The sequence below is a fragment of the Chiloscyllium plagiosum genome, unplaced genomic scaffold, assembly GCF_037043375.1.
Source record: "Chiloscyllium plagiosum isolate Xiang-an unplaced genomic scaffold, Cpla_swu_hap1 HiC_scaffold_14, whole genome shotgun sequence".
Taxonomy (NCBI): Eukaryota; Metazoa; Chordata; class Chondrichthyes; order Orectolobiformes; family Hemiscylliidae; genus Chiloscyllium; species Chiloscyllium plagiosum.
Window position 1 is genome coordinate 13,407,550 of NW_028270152.1, and position 21,334 is coordinate 13,428,883.

The 21,334-nt window shown below is 39.5% G+C and overlaps 1 protein-coding gene across 1 annotated transcript in view; it reads left to right on the plus strand.

Annotated features, from left to right (window-relative positions):
- Window positions 1-21,334, plus strand: part of LOC122558830 (rab GDP dissociation inhibitor alpha) — a 53,336-nt gene that overhangs the window by 10,507 nt on the left and 21,495 nt on the right. Inside the window, exons 2-4 of the mRNA XM_043707642.2 lie at window positions 14,464-14,571; window positions 18,087-18,186; window positions 19,497-19,631. Of these exons, the coding sequence (XP_043563577.2) occupies window positions 14,464-14,571; window positions 18,087-18,186; window positions 19,497-19,631 (343 nt within the window). The remainder of the gene's footprint in view (window positions 1-14,463; window positions 14,572-18,086; window positions 18,187-19,496; window positions 19,632-21,334) is intronic.

The following is a 21,334-nucleotide window of genomic DNA, read 5'->3' on the forward strand; positions in this document are numbered from 1 at the left end:
ATTTTGAGGGTTATGAAAGCTTGGTCATTTAGGGTGTTTTTAAGGCAGTGATCTATACATTTCTAGATATTAATGATTTACTAAGGTTATTGCAAACAATTGGTGTTGAGGTGTAAGATTAAATCTTTGGCAGTCAAATGGCCTTTATTTTTTGTTTTTCAGCAGTTAATTGTAAAATTTGTTTTGCATGCATCAAAGTGTAGCCTGTCTCTGCTGGAAACATTGAACTCCTTTCCAGTCTTGGCATCATTTTAAGCTTTTTTTTCTGCTGCCCCCGTTTCAGTTGGAAATGAATTAGTATTATTCATGACAAAAAGAGGCCATTTGGTTCATTTTTGCTCTTAACGAACAATCCAGTTGATCTGTTTTTTTTTCCCATCGTGCTGCTTTTTCCTCCTTTTCAAATATGTACTTGCCTCTGTTTTGAAAGGTAACAATGGAACTGTTCGATTCCCGGGTCTTGATCAAAATAAAATGCACTTGGCTTAATTGAGTATTTACGACATAGATTTAAATAGTTAATTTTTTTTAAAAAAGCTGTCTAAAAAGGGCTCTCCCATTGGATGTGGAATGCACTATCTGAAATTACTTTTTAAGAGGTGGTGGTGGCAAGGCTGGGATTGGAGATGGGGAAAAGGTTGATGTGCAAGTCTAATTTGAAAAGACTTTAAATACATCTAACAGCCTAAACCTGGGCAGCCGTGAAGCATCCAGTGATTAGAATTGTATTCTAGTAAAATGTGTAACCAGGTACATTTATCTTCAAACCAGGGATAAACCATGATTCAATAAACAATACAAGAGAGCATGCCAGGAACAGTACCAAGGATGACAACAAATGAGGTGTGAAGCTTCAATAAGGACTATCTGTGTGGCAAACAGCCAAAGTGGCATACAATGGACAGGGCTAAGTGATCCTATAACTGGTGGATCAAATCCTAAGCCCTTGTGATGCTACTTGCCATGCATGTCAAGCAGTGACCATTTTGACAAGAGACAATCTAGCCATCATCCCTTGTTCAGTGATATTACCACCCCTGAATTCTTCACTACCAATATCCAAGTGGTTACCATTGACCAGAAACTAAACTGATCAGCCATATAAATATATGGACAAAGTGAGGACTGTAGAAACTGGAGATCTGAGTCACAAACTGTGGTGTTGGAAAAGCATGGCCGATCAGGCAGCATCCAAGGAGCAGGAGAGTCGATATGTTGAGCATAAACTTTGAATTAGGAATAGGAATGCTGGTTTTCCAGCACCACACTTTATTTGACCCATTAAAAAATTACTATGGCCACAGATCAGGGCACAGACTGGGAATCCTGCAATGAACAACCTGCCTCTTGTATCCTCAATGCCTGTCTAGCATCTACAAGTCCCCGATATGATGTAACACTCTGGTTGCCTGGATGAGTGTAGCTTCAACAGTATCTACGATAACTATTTGATTGGCACTTTATCCACCACCTTCAACTCTCAATCCCTTTTTGCCACTAATGCACAGAGCAGTAAAATGTGTTATCTGCAAGACCTATTGCAGTCAGAAGTTTCTTAAAGAACACCTTCCAAGCCCATAACCTTTACCATTTGAAGGACAAGGGCAGCAAATGCTTGGACGCCACCACCTACAGGCCACACATCATCCTGACTTGGAATTCTCTGACTGTTCCTTCACTGTCACTGGATTCAAAAATACTGGGACTCCTTTCTGAACAACATGTGTTGCTGCATCCTGAGGATTGCAGCGGTTTGAAAAGGCAGCTCAACACCACCTTCAAAGCAATTTAGGATGGGCAATAAATGCTGGCATAGCCGGTGACTCCCAGATCCCATGACTGGTGTGAGAAACAGGAAGTGTAAGTTCATGTGTTTTAATTTTTATTACAAATGGAATGTCCTTTCCAATATTCTCCCCCTCTTTTTAATTATGGTTAGGGATTAGCATCTTGTGGTATGTTAATGGCTCATGGATAATATTTCACTGGCTGAGACATGGAAGGGAAAAAAAAGCTGACCAACAGTTGATCTTCCAAAAGGGGGAGATGATGGTGACATGTAATTGCTGAACTAATTATCTGGGCTTTTGGATTGTGTCCTGGAAACCAGAGTATGAATCCCACCTGGATAGATACAAGTTTTGAATTAAATATAAAATAAATCATTTTTTGGCGTTCATAATCTTGAGGAAAAAAAAACTTTTTCATTTGAAAGTTGAACAGCCATACAATTTTATAATTATTTGCTATTTTAAATAAATTGCCGAACTGAGAATTTGAATAAATGAAACTTGAAAAAGTAGTACAGTGCCATAAGGCATTGTATAAATTATTTTTGCCTTTTTATTGATGCTTAGGTTTTTTGAGAATTTTACATGATTTAAAAATAAATTACTTGACAGATCTGCATTGAATTGACCAATGGAAAATATTAACAAAAAATTGTTTAACAAAATCTTGAACTTTTTTAATTTCAGTAGATATTTGTAATACTGAGATCTTTTCTTTTATACTAACAATATACTTATTCTAAAGGGAGAATTCACCATCTGTAGCTAACTAACGAAGTACAGAAGGCATCCAAGTTGAGGGAAATAAAGCATATAATTGTGCAAAGGTGATGGTAGTCAAATGATTGGACAGAATGTAAAGAATGGCAGATAATGATCGGAAGGTTTATCAGAAACAAGATTATTCGAGTATGAGCAGAAGTTAGCTAGAAATATTTAAAAACAAGAGATATTGAAAAAGAGAAGAGCTGGTAATGAGTGCAAATCCTCGAATGTTGGATGTGAGATGTTAAAGGGTTAATTTGTTCTGCTGACCTGTCAGAAATTGGGTGTCCTTTGTGGTGGGGGTGGGGGGGGGGGTGGTTTCTGTCTTGTGACAGCCTAATCATACTCTGTAAATGTTGCAGTTTAAGGAGTAACCTAATCACACATTTGTTTCTGGAAATAATCTAATCACTTCACTTTGTTTTTGGGTGGCATGTGACTATGGGGGAGTGGCAGGGGGTGGTGTCTTGTGTGCATGACTGACTGTGATGTAAAACCCTGTATAAAGGGAGGATGGTTCCGTTGTTCAGGGGGATCTCTTGACATGGCTCTGTAAGCCTTGTGAAGAATGTTAAGTGATCCTCTAAAGGGCTTCTACTTGCTGAAATAAATCGTGATTGTTCACAGAAGTTGTATATTGCAGTTGTGTAAGAATCTCAAGAAGGGAACCTAACAGATGGAATAAATACATATTTAGCTTTGCTCTTTACGATAGAGGATTCATAAAGCATTCCTTTAATTATAAATCAGGAAGTTGAAAGCAGAAAGGAAATTTAGTGAATTACAAACACTGTAGAAGTAGTCCTGAGGAAACAGCAGAATGGCAAGTCCTCTAGTCATAGAGATGTACAGCATGGAAACAGACCCTTCGGTCCAACCCGTCCATGCTGACCAGATATCCCAATCCAATCTAGTCCCACCTGCCAGCACCCAGCCCATATCCCTCCAAACCCTTCCTATTCATATACCCATTCAAATGCCTCTTAAATGTTGCAATTGTACCAGCCTCCACCACATCTTCTGGCAGCTCATTCCATACACGTACCACTCTCTGCGTGAAAAGGTTGCCCCTTAGGTCTCTTTTATATCTTTCCCCTCTCACCCTAAACCTATGCCCTCTAGTTCTGGACTCCCTGACCCCAGGGAAAAGTCTTTGCTGATTTACCCTATCCATGCCTCTCATAATTTTGTAAACCTACATAAGATCACCCCTCAGCCTCCGACACTCCAGAGAAAACAGCCCCAGCCTGTTCAGCCTCTCCCTATAGCACAAATCCTCCAACCCTGGCGACTTCCTTGTAAATCTTTTCTGAACCCTTTCAAGTTTCACAACATCTTTCCGATAGGAAGGAGACCAGAATTGCATGCAATATTCCAACAGTGGCCGAACCAATGTCCTGTACAACTGCAACATGACCTCCCAACTCCTGTACTCAATACTCTGACCAATAAAGAAAGCATACCAAACGCCGCCTTCACTATCCTATCTACCTGCGACTCCACTTTCAAGGAGCTATGAACCTGCACTCCAAGGTCTCTTTGTTCAGCAACACTCCCTAGGACATTACCATTAAGTCTTTAGACGCTATGGAGTTCATGCTGAGGCCTTTAAAATAGATGCTTAAGCTAGTCCGATGAGTGAACTAGATCAGGTTGGAATGATTGACAATGGTTTCATGACTTTCAGACTAATTTTTAAAATAATTACAGATTTTTATTAATTCAAATTGTCTCAGCTGTCAGTGTAGGATTCTATTTTGTGACAACGTTACCTTTGGTCTTTGAATTGCAAGTTTGGATAGTGTTCTTTTTCCAAAGTTTCCTAAATTTCAAGATTCCATCTGAATGGAAAATAGCCAACGAAACTTCCTTCAAGAAGGTATTGTGAACACATCACCCAATACTCTTGAGAAAATTACCAGGAGATACACACAATCCTTGACTAAGTTAAACTTTTATTTGCAAATACATTTTCCGATTGCCACAGCTTGCATTTTCTGTCTGCCCACCCACCTCTTGAGCTTCTTCTGTTCATACTTTTCTAGTTCCCATGCTTATCTTGTAGCATTAGCATACCCAATCATACTAGCTTGCTTTGTCTTTCTAAACTAATTATCTTCTGCCAACCTAATTTACTGCTTACACTTAACCTATCACATTACACACCACCATCGTCGTTAGCAGTAGTGTGCTACCATTATGTTATCTGAGCCATGTAACACAACCCTATGCATGCATTACACCACTAATGATTCGGAGATGCCGGTGTTGGACTGGGGTGTACAAAGTTGAAAATCACACAACACCAGGTTATAGTCCAACAGGTTTAATTAGAAGCACACTAGCTTTCGGAGCGACGCTCCTTCATCAGGTGATAGATCATACACAGACAACACAGGGGGCTAACACCTTCAACATATTGTCTCGCTATCACCATTGTTAACAGCTAACCCGAGAATGCAACTTTAAAAAAAGGTTTTGTGATTTACACATGAAAGAAGTGAAACTATCACTGTATTCTAACGGATGAAAGGCTTAACAGACAATCAATTTTTCAATGTATAATTTCAGTAACATCACACTGCAAATTTTTGCTATAAATTCTGTGTTGCGATCGAGCCCTCCACAATCACCTGATGAAGGAGCGTCGCTCCGAAAGCTAGTGTACTTCCAATTAAACCTGTTGGACTATAACCTGGTGTTGTGTGATTTTTAACTTTTTACACCACTACGTTAACTACGTAACTGCCAAAATAACTTGCATATATTTCATAAAGGGAGGATGGCAGAAAAGAGCATACTATTAGCTACTAAGCTTGTGGGAAGGGAGTTCAAATAGTAAAGAGATTCTAGCTCCGCACTTAGAAAAATTCAAGTTAATTAAGAAGTCAGCATGTCTTCTTGAAAGGGAAATTATGTTTAATTTATTGATGTTCTTCTGACGGTGTTACATGCACTGTGGATAAAAGGAAGCCTGTATTAAAACACGTTTCAAAATTATGGGCCTATTCTGCACAGGTGAGAAGTTTCACTTAGCCTTGTGAGACTTTGGAACTCTGGAGGCAGGTTCTGGATCAGTGGTGCTGGAAGAGCACAGCAATTCAGGCAGCATCCGAGGACAGCCTGAATTGCTGTGCTCTTCCAGCACCACTGATCCAGAATCTGGTTTCCAGCATCTGCAGTCATTGTTTTTACCTCTGGAGGCAGGGTCATTCAATATTTTCAAGATTGTTGTAGACTTTTTTCTTTCGGCAAGAGAATCAAAGGTTGCCATAGGTAGATGGAATGTGGAAACCAAATTGGTCATGATAATTTGAAGGGCAGAGAGGCCTGGGGCTCTGAAGGCCCTCCTCTGCTCCTAACTTTGCTGTTTGTATGTTCAAGGCTCCCTGTTTTCTGGGGAGAAGAAGAACCACCTAACGTTTAGCTTACTGCTACATCTGTAAGGTTCTAATGCATGTCTGCAATCTGAAACCAAAATAATCTACCATGAGTTGCAATTTTGTTTTATGAATCTCTATTTTGTCTGAACTAAATTGACAGCGTTTCAAGCCTGTTCAAGTAACTAGTGTGACTACTGTACATTTAAGAGGTGTGCTCTGTCCTTTTTGCAAAAAGGTGTTGCCACTGGGGTACCAAAATGTCTCCTCCAGACAGGCAATTGGTAAACAGCTTTTGAGTTCTTCCTGGCTTTGTTTTTAAGGAAGTGAGACAAAAGAATTGAGTGGTTGGACTTAGGGTTCAAACAGATACAGGAAGGCTTTTGATTTCCTTATTCAGTTGAGGGTTTTCCACTGAGCCAAAACTTGAGTTCCTGTCTGTTTATAGTCAAGTCTTAGACAGTGAGGCTTCCTCTTAAAAATTAATATGTTTCTTTGCTCTGGACTGGAGAGAGCCAGCGCATAATAAGGGTTTTGCTGAATTTCATTTTTGCCTAAGAGTTTGTGGGATGCTGCCTATATTGGAACAGTTGATGATTAGTTAAATTAATACAATATCTTGTTAAATGTCTTAATAGAGTTAGTTATGCCATCACCTACATTTTTAAAAAATAAATCTTAACTGTTGTAAGAATGAAGTATTTTGTTAAAAGCCTATAGGTGGACCAATCGAATCACACCTGAAATATAGTACCTTCCATTTGCCTTTAAATAGAAATTTAGGTTCTAGGCTATCTCCTTTCTATAGTACTATGGATGGATGGGTCTAGTCTGGTCTATAACACTAACCCTTTTAAATTTTAGGTGTGTTCTAGCTCTCTTCTGAAACTTTTTTTTAAGAAGACTTCTGTATTATACACCCATGTGAAGGGACCAAAACTGCAAAGTAATCCGGAAGAGGTCTAGCCAATGATATAGGAGAAAGCGAGGACTGCAAATGCTAGAGACCAGAGTCAGAGTGTGGTGCTGGAAAAGCACAGCCAGTCAGGCAGCGTCCGAGGAGCAGGAGAGTTGATATTTTGGACATAAGCCCTTTAATACATATCATTGGCCTTGATGATGACCAGTTCATTTTATCAGTTAGCGCATTGCTTTGACTGCAACATTTCCACATTGTTTAACATTTATTCTCAACTTGTCCACAACATCACCTACATATTTGGCTCTTCCCATTTTGGCAAACTTAATTAAGTGTACTTTGTTTGTCCCATGCATGTATTTAACACTGAGCCCAGGGGTTACCACATGTAATCTGTTGTACTGGTTTTGGTAAACAGTCTTTGCACTGCAGAGGCACCGCAAATTTAAACATTCGTGTTTCTTATTTTTCTCTTGTTGGTCTTGGACATTCTCAGATAAAAGGCAGGTATCTGCCAAATAGGCTATAGCATTGCAAGAGTTTATTCAGCCTTGATGCTGATATTAAATACCTGTAAGGTGATTGCCAAGGCTCTAAAATAGTGTTACACTCAGGTGTGGAGAATTAGGGCTATTACAAGATAATGTATCTGAGGGCCCTCCTGTGCAGTGGTAGAGTCCCTGCTCCTGGGCTGGAAGGCCCAGGTTCAAGTCCCACCTGCTCCAGAAGTGTGTAATATCATCTCTGAACAGGTTGAGGCAAATAGGTTAAATGTTTTAAAAAAAATTAAATTTATAAAACTTCTACAAAACAGCTGTTGAAGCATAGTGGTAGTGTCCCTACCTCTTGTGAGTGTTGTGGAGCAGCGACTGAGGGGTTCAGGTCTTTGAAAGTTGAAGTGCAGGTAGACAGGGTGGTTGAGGTGGTGTTTGGCATGCATGCCTTTGTTGCTCAGACCATTGAGCATAGGAGTTCAGACGACACGTTGAAGTTGAACAGGACATTGGTGAGGCCTCTTCTGGAGTACGGTGTACAGTTTTGGTCACCCTGCTGTTGGAAGGATATTATTAAATTGGAGAGGATTCAGAAGATTTTTGCCAGAATGTTGCCTGGACTGAAGGGGTTAGAATTATAAGAGGCTGGATCAGCTGTGACTTTCCTCCCTGGAGGTTGAGGGGTGACCATAAACAGGTTTATAACACAATGAGAAGTATAGATAAGGTGAATAACTAAGATCTTTTCCCGAGGGTAGGGGAGTTTAAAACTTCAGGCATGTTTTTAAGGTGAGAGGAGAAAGATTTAAAAGGGACCTGAGGTAGTGTTTTCAGAGGGTGGTCTGTATGTGGAACAAGCTGCCAGACCAAGTGATAGATGCAGGTCTAGTAACATGTAAAATATATTTGGATAAGTACGTGAATAGCAAAGGTTTGGAAAGATATGGGCCAAATGCAGGCAAGTGGGACTAGTTTAGTTTGGGAAATTTGGTCCAGCATGAATGAGTTGGTCTGAAGGGTCTGTTTTCATGTTGTACGACTGTGTCTCTGAGCCAAAAGACCCATGTTGAAGTCCCATCTTTTCCAGAGGTGTGTAAGAACCTTACTGAACAGGTTCATGACAAAATATATATACTTAGAAATTACTTGCCTATTTTTCAGGGAATGCATCCAACATGAGTTTGGGTTCTTGTGGTTATTTTTGGGTTTTTTGGGGGTTTTACTTTGACTGATGGATCATGCTCCTGTTTTAACATTTTAGCATTTATTTTTTAACTTTGTTCTCATCATATGGGTGACTGTTGTCCAGCCCATCGTGAGATACCTTGGGGGGGGGAGAGAATCGTGGTAGTAAGGAGACAATCATTCTGAAGTGCTCTGGATTATGTTCAATATGGAAGTTCAGAACTTTTGGATGAGTGAAATATTCAACCTATTTTGAATGGCATGTGACTTGGAAGTGACATTAGTTCTCTGGGGAAAGGCTCTTCTTTATATTAATTGTCTTGTGAATGGATAGATCTCAAATCTAAGATCTTGAGTTTCATGTCTGCTAGGCTACCAAGGCCCATTTACTCGAATTAGATCAGTCAAGTTGAGGAAATGTTGGCAGTGAGCAAGAATTGTGATTTAAAAGGGATGATATTGAAATGTATACTAATGATTGTAGCTATTCCTCCTAAGGGAATACAATGTTAAAAATCTCAACACCAGATTATAGTGCAACAGGTTTAATTGGAAGCACACTAGCTTTCAGAGTGCTGCTCCTTACCACCTGATGAAGGAGTAGCGCTCCGAAAGCGAGTGTGCTTTCAATTAAACCTGTTGCACTATAATCTGGTGTTGTGTGATTTGTAACTTTGTGCACCCCAGTCCAACACCGGCATCTCCAAATCATGCCTCCCAAGGGATTTACTGTCATGGTATGCAACACTTGTCCATCTTACACTATCCTCACACACATGACTGAATGAAGCCACCCTGATACCTTGTCATTTCACTGTGCCTAGTTTGACCGCTCTTTCTGCCAGGTGAAAGTGAGGACTGCAGATGCTGGAGATCAGAGTCGCTATTAGTGGTGCTGGAAAAGCACAGCAGGTCAGGCAGCATGCGAGGAGCAGGAAAAATCAACGTTTCGGGCAAAAGCCCTTCATCAGGGAATTCCTTATGAAGGGCTTTTGCCCGAAACGTTGATTTTTCCTGCTGCTCTCATGCTGCCTGACCTGCTGTGCTTTTCTAGCACCGCCCTTTCTGCTGCCTTCCACTTTGCACTCTGGTTTGTAACTTTTATTTTAGCTTTGGACATTAAATCAAAATATTGACATCATTGTTTCTGGAGTTCTTTTTAATTTTGCAATCTCACATACCTCTTTTTAGTCCCATATAGTACAGAAGAGGTTCTTTGACCCTATAATACCTCTGTATATTAAATATCAGAGCTAATTTCAAAAATTAGATGAGTTCAAGTAGGTGGCACTACTTGAAAGAAAGTGAGGACTACAGATGCTGGAGATCAGAGCTGAAAATGTGTTGCTGGAAAAGCGCAGCAGGTCAGGCAGCATCCAAGGAACAGGAGAATCGACGTTTCGGGCATCCTGAAGAAGGGCTTATGCCCGAAACGTCGATTCTCCTGTTCCTTGGATGCTGCCTGACCTGCTGCGCTTTTCCAGCAACACATTTTCGGCACTACTTGAAAACCAATATTAATGCGTCTCTATCCAATTGCTTGAAACTTAGCAGATAAATGTTCGAATCATTTGCCTTTTTTCAAAAAAGAAATCACTGGTGGAAAACTGATACATAATTCCCAGTACTAACAAGTTCTCCCACTTTAAAAAGTATTGCCTGTTCTTAAACCAGATATTAAAGTTCTGTATGTATGAGGAAGGCTGCAGTGCCACGATGATTCTCTCTGAAACTCAACCCTATATACCAATGAAGGGTGATGTGTGTGTGTATTGTACCTTGCCAGAGATTGCCAGACTTCTTTTCAGTATTGCATTTGTTAAGTGAGGCAGCAGGTGGTTTTGTTTGCATGTGGAGCTCTATTATTGGACCCAATTTATATTGAGAAAGAGTCACTGGACCCAAAAATGTTAACTCTGATTTCTGTTCACAGATGCTGCCAGACTTGCTGAGCTTTTCCAGCTATTTTTGTTTTTCCCTTGCTGTAAATTGGTTGGCTATTGTAGGAATGAGTCATAAAGCAGAGGGCACTTAGGACATTACCAGTTTGTGATCGGTCTTCGATTTGCTGGGGAATGTATTGCAATGAATAGTGTATTCTATGAAGCAAAAAGCCGGAATTCTGTATGACTCCACGTTTATGTCAAACAGGGCTGCACTTCTACTGTTAGTTCAGGGAGGCTTTTAAATAGCTAATGGCAAATTTGTATTACAAGTTTTCAGACTATCTGTCATGTCTCTCTTGCAGTTATAATTTGGTGTTTCTCTATCCTGTAATTTTTGAAAAATGGGGTTTTTGCTTTTTTTGATCTTGAGGTAACTAAAGGAATTGCTGAGAAAATTGGCAGCTATTGGTTCTCAATTTACAAAACTTGGAATAAAATTAGCCTCTGATTCAACCTTTTTGAGTATCAAAGCCCTCTTCAATGAGACCAGCAATTCCATGGTGCACCCACTTTTTTTTATCAGCTGAATTGATTTCTCATAAACGTCACATTTACTTGGATTTACTACAGTTATACCTTACTTGAGAGGTTTGCAACATAGTACATATGTCAAACTATCAACCTCTGCTTGGCCTCTATGCGTTGCTGCGTATCCTGAAGTCCGCCTTGGAGGATGACCACCTCCAAGGGACATTCAGACTTGGATCTGACCACCGCAGTGTTCCCCGACTGGGAGGGAACATCCCGTCTGGCGATCGTTATGCGGTGTCCACTCATCCGTTGTCGAAGCATCTGCTAGATCTCGCCAGTATATCACGCCTTAGGGCATCCTTGCCTCCAGTGATGAGAGTGACAGTGTCAGTGAGTCACATGAGTACCTGCTGCGCATATGGTCGGTGGTGTCCCCATGTCTAATAGGAATAATAGTGGTGAACAATGTTGTCAAACTTAATCCCACGTGCACTTTGCACCAGTATCATGTGTCAGTTATTCAGTGATCTTTAGAATATATTTGTGTTGGCAGTGCACACAGGATACCTGGGATCACCTGACTTTGGAACTGTACTCCAGAAGTCAGGAGTTTGGGAGAAAGGAAGAAAAGTAGAAGGTGGGGGAGGAGAACTTTCTATTTCCGATTGTAGTACAGTTTTAATTCACTTCTAGGAAGAGGTTTAATGAGAGCATGTTTTCCTTCATTTTTTGACAGAGGTCAGTAATGGAAAAAGCTTGTGTTAAGTGCATAATTGCATCAGCTCCATATTTGTGCTGGTTCTCAGGATTTCTGGCCTCTAAATGTGTAGTTACAAATAAGGCACTTTTTAATCTGCTTCTCTAGTCTCTAGTTTCCCATCTCAGTAAATAAAATGGCATTACATGTCAGGTGCAATATTGTTTTAAGCCTTCTAAATTGATAAGATGAAAAATCTTGTGACTTGAATTTTGTGACAGACCATCAAATACTCCAATAATAATTTAAACTTTTTATTAAGACCCCTCAATTAAGAAAGTATGAGCCTGCAACCCGACTTGGTTATTACTCGAATGGTGAAATCTAACTATCGTTGGAGGATTTGAGCTACGGGGAGAGGTTGAATAGGCTGGGGCTATTTTTCCTAGTGTCAGAGGCTGAGTGGTGACCTTTGTAGAGGTTTATAAAATCATGAGGGGCAATGGATGGGGTAAATACACCAGGCATTTTCCCAGGATACAGGAGTTCCCGAACTAGAGGGCATAGGTTTAAGGTGGGAGGGGAAAGATATAAAAGGGACCTGAGGGGCAACTGTTTTCACGCAGAGGGTGGGCATGTATGGAATGAGCTGCCAGAGGAAGTGGTGGAGGCTGGTACAATTATAGCATTTAAAAGGCATGAATAGGATGGGCTTAGAGGGGTATGGGCCAGATGCTGGCAAATAGGACTAGATTAATGTGCCACCATGTCGCCCACAAGACAACTTCTGGACGACATGGATGAGGGGACCGAAGGATCTATTTCCATGCTGTACAGATCTATGACTTGACTTCAATTAAGTGTTATGTCTGAACATGCCCAGGGTTCAGTTCTTGTGTAGTGTTGTTTTTCGAAGTTCTGCTGTTGAATTGTTTTGGTGTTAGATTCTTTTTCTGTCTTTCAAGCTTATGGTGTGAATTTTTTTTTTGATTCGATAGATTCTTTGATCTCCAATATCGATTTATATTTTCAGAGACCTCGAGGTCTGCAGCTTTTCTTCTCATCAAAAATAGCTCCTTTTGTTCCTTGTTATATTTGGGTTTAGCTGTGTGCTTAAAACACAGCCTTTTCCTGCACTTAACTCCTTTTACTTCAAAACATTGCTACTGTAGGAAGATCTAATTGTTCCTTTGTCATGAGGCAGCAGAATGTCAAATAAGTGTTATCTCCCATCTCCCAGGAAACAACCTGTTTGTTCACAAGGATGGTTAATTCTGTCCTGCTATAACTCCTTTTATTACGATTGCTCATTCATCTCCAGGAAGAGTTTTGCTGCTGCTTTCAATCTGTGTAAGTTTTTTTTTTGATTTTCTTTTTTAACCAGTCCATGAACAGTTAATACAATTGATTTAAGTTTTTGATTGAACAGAATATGATTAATTAATCAATTTGTTGCTGAGTTTAACACTACAGTAAGCTAAACTGGGTCCAACTTCATCTGTGTACATACGATTCTCCTTTATACAGTGATAAAAGGTGGTCTTCTGGGGCATTTTGGAGGATGGATAAGGTTGAAAGTCAAGGGTTTTTGGAGACTACTGATAAAGCAACATTGAACGTTCAGACTTAAACTTGCTTAAGAAAATTGTAAAGTGGCAGAAATTGACACCAAGGTGTTAGTTGGAAGTTTTAGCAATAACAAGTGTACTTCCATTTCAGAATAGATAATGACCAACACCACCTCCAAGGCAACTAGGGGAAGTTGATCCTAGCCAGCACTGCCCACAGCCTATGGATGAATTTTTAAATAAGGCTGATTGGAGATATTTCCTGTTTTAAGATGATTTGCTATTTTTATTCTCCATCTCTGAGACGACTTCTGGGTGTCCTAGAGAAAATTTATCCCTCAGTCAGGACAAAGGTAAAAGTAAGAATTAACTGGCTAGTGATCAAACTTGATTTAAATAGAGCCTTTTCTATGCACTAATTGCTAGCCAAGAATGATCACAATACTTTGAACTTGAACAAATAATTGTTTCAATCCAGATGTTGCTTTTGTAGATATAAGAGGTGTGTTTTGTCCTGATTTCTTTTTAGTATGATTTGGGAGACCCATGATAAGCAGATTATAAGAAGATAAACAACTTATGAAACTTTGGGGGTGTCTCTTTTTGTGTTAAAATGGAACACTAGAAACAGCCTGAATGGGTGTGGTCGAGCTCTCTCAGAACTAGAACTTTTAATTTTCCTCAGCAACAGTTATTGCTAAGGTCTCAGTAGGGTTGGAAGCTAGTGAATCTCTGCTGATTTGCTACACACTGTCAGTTTCTCTCTGGATATGTTTCGTCCTAGGCTGCTGGAGTTGCACGCAAGACAATTTTTTTTTCTGAATTTGTTAAGGGTGTGTTTATGGAATGTTACTATAATGGAACCGTTAGTTAGGGGTTACTGGTATCTGTTATTTGGTTAAGGTATTCTAAATTCCTTTCTTTGTATTTTAACTATTTGAGTGAATTTGTATTTGGCTTAACATCCAGTAGTTTGACCAAATGAATTGCATCTGGAACACAGCACCTCAAATTTACTTTCTTTAAAATAAGAAACTGTTGGAGTCTAGGCTACCTTTTTAATAAAGTTTGAGGGGGTCTGGTCTGATCCATAACACCTTGGAGAAATTATTATTGGAGTTTAAGATTATCATTTATACAAACGTAAATTTGTATGCTCTTTTTAACCCCTCATACTTTCTTTTTTCTAGCCAAACAGCAGCCTCCTGTTTCCAGGCATTTAATTCTACCTTTTGTTTTGTTTTGAAGGAATGTATCTTGTCTGGTATCATGTCAGTGAATGGAAAGAAGGTGCTTCACATGGACCGGAATCCCTACTATGGAGGAGAAAGTGCATCAATAACTCCTTTGGAAGATGTAAGAGGATCCTATTTCTCTTTTTTGCTTTTGTTTTATTTGGATCTTTCGTGCTGTTATCGCCCTCTGTTGGAACTATTTCAGTCAATTGTCTGCACAGCCACTGAAATGGCTGCCTGCAGTTGCAATATCAGTTAAATTTCGACACTAAGCAGAACTTTGCAACATTTGAATAGTCTGTCAACAAATGTTTTCTGTCTCCTTGTAAAAGTAGTTGACGTACTTGCTATAGGTGTGAATTGTGCCTTTTATTTTTCCTGCCTTTCATCTCTCTGCAGTGTCTATACCTGCCAGTCACAAAGAGGTTTCGGCATTCTGGAAGGTCTACCAAAATTGTCAACTTTGAGCTTTCACAAAACTCTTTTTTGTTTATTGCTACTCCATTTCTACTTTTCCCCATGCCATCAATGAAATTCTAGTTCTGTTTCTGGATGGCAGTGTTCATCTAATTCTACTAAGAGCTAAAAACTGTGAACTGTGTGTTTCTTTTTAAGTTCTTTGGTTTAATGCATTTTTAACTTGTTACTGTTTTGGGTTCCCTGACTGAAGTAAGCACACTAAAGTATGTATTAGATTCACTGAATTACAGTTACTTACTTGCCCTGCCCTGGCCAAATGACTGACTGACTGGTCTTAGGGCCAACTATTTCCAATTATAACTGCTGTACCATTTGAGGTTTTCCAATTTGGCAGGAAGATACAAAAAGCAAAATGTTAGTTAGATTGTGAATGAATGATTGCAGAATATTGCAATACCGAAACATCTGGGAAACTTAGCACATGACTCTCAAGGTTGGATCAAATGTAGTGTAAGTAATGAGCAACACACCTGGAGCGTGAAGTTTTTTGTTTGAAGAAGTCTGAGCAGATAGAAGGGAACTAGTAGATATGTTGTATTTGGACTTCCAGAGGCTGTTGTGCAAGATTACTTTTTGTGAGGTGAGGTAAGTTATATGTGTTGGGCATAGGATATTGTCATGGATAGAGAATTGGCTCATGAGCAGGAAACAGCAAGTGGTGATAGGGAGTTCGTTTTCAGGTTGGTGACGTGGGACCAGTCAGGATCAACTTTTGACTATATATTAATGGCTTTGAGGAAGGAAGTGAATGTACTGTAGCCAGATTTGCAGACAAAATAAAAATCGGTGGAAAGGCAGGTTGCGAGAGGGAAACAAACAGTTCGGAGAGATATTGATAAATTATATAAATCAGATATAATTGGAAATGTGGAGTTCCTTTTTGGAAGGGAGAACAAAAGAACATAATATTATTTAAATGGAGAAAATCGCAGAAAGTTAGCGCACATGTGCAACAAATAATTAGCAAGGCTGTATACCTCTGACTGTATAATTGAATTTTGGCCCGTTGAGTTTTCAAGGCGGTTGGAGTAGAAGAGTTGGGAAGTCTCGCTGCAAATGTACAAGGTATTGTTGAAATAATATCTGTGGTACTGTGAGCAGTTCTTCTGGTCATATTACTTGAGGGAAATTACCAATTCATTGAAGGCTGTTCAGGATATGTTCATTAGGATGATCCCTAGTGTGGATGGATTATCTTATGAGCTAAGCAGGTTTGGACTGTGCTCACTGGAGTTGAGAAGAATGAAAGGTTTGTTTATCGCATTGTTAGTGAGCTTGACAGAGTCAATATTGAGAGGATGTCTCTCTTCATGGGAGGGTGTAGAATCAGATGACATAGTCTGACAATCAAGAGGCACAATTTAAGACTGAGATGAGGAGGAATTTCTTCTGAGAGTGGCGTGTCTTTGGAACTCTTTGCTACAGAGAGCTGTGGCTGCAGAGTCTTCGTGCATATTTAAGACCTGAAATTTTTGATGATGGGGGATTAAGGCTCACAGGGAAAATACAGGAAAGTGGACATGAGGAATGTCTGGTCAGCCATGTTCCTACCGAATTGCAGAGCAAGCTTGAGCAGCTGAACAGCCTACTCCTTTTCTATTTCTTATGGTCTTATTTACGAGGCTGATTTATTTTGGATTAGGTTAGATGGATGGAGGGGTTGGCTTTATGAGGGAAGGTTGGGCTTATGATCATTCAGGTTTAGAAGCATGAGGGGCGGCATGGTGGCTCAGTGGTTAGCACTGCTGCCTCACAGCACCAGGGTCCCAGGTTCGATTCCAGCCTTGGATGACTGTCTGTCTGTCTGGAGTTTGCACATTCTCCCCGTGTCTGTGTGGGTTTCCTCCAGGTGCGCCGGTTTCCTCCCACAGTCCAAAGATGTGAGGGTCAGGTGAATTGGTCATGCTAAATTGTCCATAGTGTTAGGTGCATTAGTCAGAGGGAAATGGGTCTGGGTGGGTTACTCTTCGGAGGATCAAAGGGCCTGTTTCCACACTGTAGAGAATCTTAAACATAGGATTCTGAGAGACTAGAGTGATTTGGTTCTGAGAGGATGTTTTCCCCATTCGGAGTAATCTCTAGAACAAGAGGTCTCCCCTGAATGACAGATAAGAGAGAACTTCTGAATTGTTAGTTCCACAGAGTAATACAGATTTACACCCTTTAAATATTTTCAAAAGACAGATTTTTGATTTAAGTGGACTTGGGGTCAGGAAGGAAAATGGAATTGAAAGCCCAGCCATGTTAGCTGTAATTTTCTTGAATGACTGAACAGGCTCAGTGGGCCAAATGGCTTACTCCTGTTTCTTCTGCTCCGGCTTCCGGCTGAATTTTTGTGTAGATTTTGTTGAGAACAGACAGGAGGTATTCTTTTTTTTTCGTTGGCCTGTGGGTGGCCATTATTCATGTAATGGATCCCATTGTCAGTGAAGTGCATGTAATGAATTCATTGATCGCAACCTGTTACAATTTTTTTTAAAATGAAGTACACTTTTTTTTGTTTGTGTTTCTACTAATTGTTTCTTCTGCCTTGAAGAATAAAGCAGACAATGTCTAAATGAAATTGAGACATGATCTGGCTGACTGAGATTAGCTAACTACTAAGTCCATATAGAACAGGAAGGGAAACCTTCCTGGCTTAGCCACATGATGACCTTATCCATAGATTCTTCAGGGTGAACTCCTAATATAGGATTATTCCAAATACCCATTCAATCATCAACTCAACTGTAGATTGGTGTAAATAAGTTGCATCCAGCTATAGATTATTACCAGGTATTGAGGTTAAATTCTTAATACATAAAGGAAATTTAATGAGAATGGATTCGGGCAAATAGAACAGGTAATACTATAATAGCTCTCAAAGCAATTTTATTATTGTTCTCTGCCATTTGATTTGAAAGTGCCTTGACTTTTTTCAAGAAATATGCAGTGGAACAATTTACATTTGGTTGTTTATTGCAATAGAAGAATTTTGGGAAGGCACTTGGGAAGGTCTGAGGTTTTGAAAAGTGATGCATTATTTAATATGGTGAAGTGAATCTCAATTTGAGATTGCAGCCCTCAAAAAATGAGCAAAAACACTACAATGTCTACTTTGTTTTTAATAAATTACCTGACAAAATGAAGCTAAATATGTTTTGCTTTTACTTTCAGCTGTTTAAAAGGTTCAAGGTTGCCGGAAACCCTCCAGAATCTATGGGAAGAGGCAGGGACTGGAATGTAGATCTGATACCCAAATTCCTTATGGCAAATGGTAATGAATAGCATATTCCATTTTATCATGTGAAAATGGAAAATTAGAACTGGAATTTCAAAATACATTCCAACTACAAGGCAAAATAATGGACATGTTAACTTAGCCAATTGCTAGTAGCATTCTGAGCTGGCTAAACATTTACTTGAGACAGAGATCAAATGCCTCAGGAATGTGAGCCATAATTAAGTTGTCACTGCTGTGCAGTACTGGGAGGTGTTGCCTTTTATGGTTGTATTGTTGACCCAAGACCCCGTCTTTGACAGTTCAGATGGATGTTTAAGATCCCACTATGCTATTTGAAGAGCAGAAAGGTCTCCTGTTGCAGTGGTTCCTCAGTTGAACCTCCCGAGTGATTTACTTGTGTGGGTTGGTTAGGGGAGGGGAGCTTAAACAAAGGGCGAAATAACCTTGTAAAGGAGCAGCATCATCACAGTGATACAGTAAAGGACATGTTGATTTGGCATCCATGATTGGGCTGTGTTTGTATACGATGTGCATTAAGAGTGGTTGAAAGTACTGCAAGATGTTTGGTATTAACACCCGTTATGTTTATGTTTGTACAGATTTGTTTTGGAAAGATGCAGTCAAAAAGTACCAGCATTTTGTTTTGTTTCAGCTGACCATAATATGTGGAATTTAGTGTAGAAAGTACTGCATCGCTTGTACCAGCAATCCTCTTTATGATTGCAAGTTTCCAATTTGTAGGGGCATGAGGAAAAGTTAGTGGAATGAGTTGAACTGCTCTTGCAAGGAATTGCATGAGCAGGATGGACGGAATGGTAGTCTCCTCACTGATATGTAACCATTCTCTGACTCTAGCGGTGTTCCTAACAAGAATGTGTTTATTTAACTAAGGTGTGTAGCTGCTAGTAACATAAATCATGGAAGGTGTACTTAATATCAAGGTGATGAACATGTTGTCAATCAAATAACTGTCTTGTCACGTGTAGCAGGAAGGAAAATCTCAGAAAACAGACAAAACTGCTTTTCCTTTTATTCTTAAATTCATCAGATTGAGTTGCCTATAATGACAGCAGCATTTAACAAATGTCATCTGTTCCAAAGGGTATAAGTCATACTGTGCCCTTGTAGACAGTAAAACTAATTGGAAAGCTTGTTTCAAGGCATGGAAGTAAGGCAGGGCCTGACCATGGATTTCTTTTTGGTTCTTCTCAACTCGTTCCACAAGTATCACCTTTGATCAATTGACTGCCAAAACATTCCAGTGGAATTCAGATGTCTATTTTCAATGTGCTATTGGGAAATTCTGTATATTTTACATGGGTTTTTGATGGTGGTTTTCTCAGGCCAGCTCGTTAAAATGCTGCTTTACACAGAAGTTACACGTTACCTAGACTTCAAGGTGGTCGAAGGAAGTTTTGTCTACAAAGCAGGGAAAATTCATAAAGTCCCATCTACAGAGACTGAAGCTTTAGCTTCTGGTGAGTAAAGAGCTTAACTGTTTTGTTTTTAAATTTTAATACTAAAATTTTATTCTGTCTGAGACATTTTTGTTTTTCATCCTTTTGAACATTTTAAAAAGATGCTGTGATGAATCCTTTAGAGTTATTGTTCGAGAACCAACCAGAAAGCAGACAATTCAGATTAGGTATTGAGCAATGGGGCTGGATTAATTAATAACCACCCAGTAAAGGCAATGGTGTTTGAATTTTCAATTTTTCTGTGAGGGTAAAGAAAAATGGGTCTAAGACTTGTATTTGAAACTTCTTCTTAGATAATTACAAGGGTATGAGCTAAACTTTCTAAAGTGGAATGGGAAAATAAATTCGGAGCTGGGTCAAAAGGAATGTACTGACTGTTTTCTTTAAAAAAAACTCTTAAAAATGCAATCCAGAAATAGACAAAGACTCAGGATGCATCACGTGGTGAACTAAAGAAGTTAACAATAATGTTAAATTGAGGGGAAAAACATACAATACTGCCAAGCTTAGTTGCTGGCCAGAAGTTTGGGCAGAATTTAAAAACCTGCAAAGGAAAGAAGATAAATTAGAGTATGAGAGAAACTAGCTAGAAATGTAGAAACTCCTATCTGTTTTTATAAGTCTTTTCAACAAGAAAAAATAACTGAAATGAACATTGGTCCTTGAGAGAGTCTGTGGAATTAATAGTGAGGAAGTAAGAATGTGCTGAAAGTATTGCATGGTAATTTCCTAGAAATACTTGCAAATTTAAAAGGTGAAGAAATAATATTTTGGGGTTTCCAAACTCTATTGTCTGCCATTTTAAGCTTGGAGTGGAGAAGATTTTTTTTTGCTGTTTGGTGACGTCTATGTTGCAGCCCAAGATCAACCATAATAAGGGATAGAGGTCCTCTGTATAATTTATTGTTTCATACATTCTGCATTACTTCTGAGCTTTTGAAAGATTTCTTTTTGTCTTTTTAACTGTGGTAGAATCTGGTGCAGAAATGACCAAACTTCGAAATTGCATATCAGTCCAGTATTTCTTGAAAATGGAAAAGGCATTGTCAATTCGGCTGGTGTTTCTGAATTGTGCGAACGAGTTGTGTTCTGTCATTTTAGTGTCAAGCTTCTCAATTGACTTCTCGGTTTGTCACTCTTTCAAAGAATAATCAATTTTAAAAATTCTTTCCTCCATCACTTTTCTCTTCAGCCTTTTCTTTTGAAACACAGATGAATCTTAAGCCAATGACAATAACTAAATGCTTACATCAGTGATAAAAAACAATTTATAGGTTTTTAAATGGTCCCGTATCCAGCGAGTTTTGAGAGGATTTGTAGCTCCGGTTGGGGTTTGGATATAGGTTTGCTCGCTGAGCTGGAAGGTTCATTGTCAGACGTTTCATTACACTACTAGATAACCTCTTCAGTGGGCCTGAGGCGAAGCAATGCTGAAAATTCCTGCTTTAGATTTATATGTTTGGGTTTCTCTGGGGTGATGCCACCTCCTGTTCCTTTTCTCAGGGGGTGGTAGATCTATCAACAAACACATAGTTAGACCCCATCTACCACCCCCTGAGAAAAGGAACCGGAAGTGACATCACAAGCAATAACATCAACTCCAAGAAACCCAAACATATAAACGGAAAGCAGGAACTTTCAGCATTGCTTCACCTGAGGCCCACTGAAGATGTTACCTAGTAGGGTAACAAAACATCTGACGA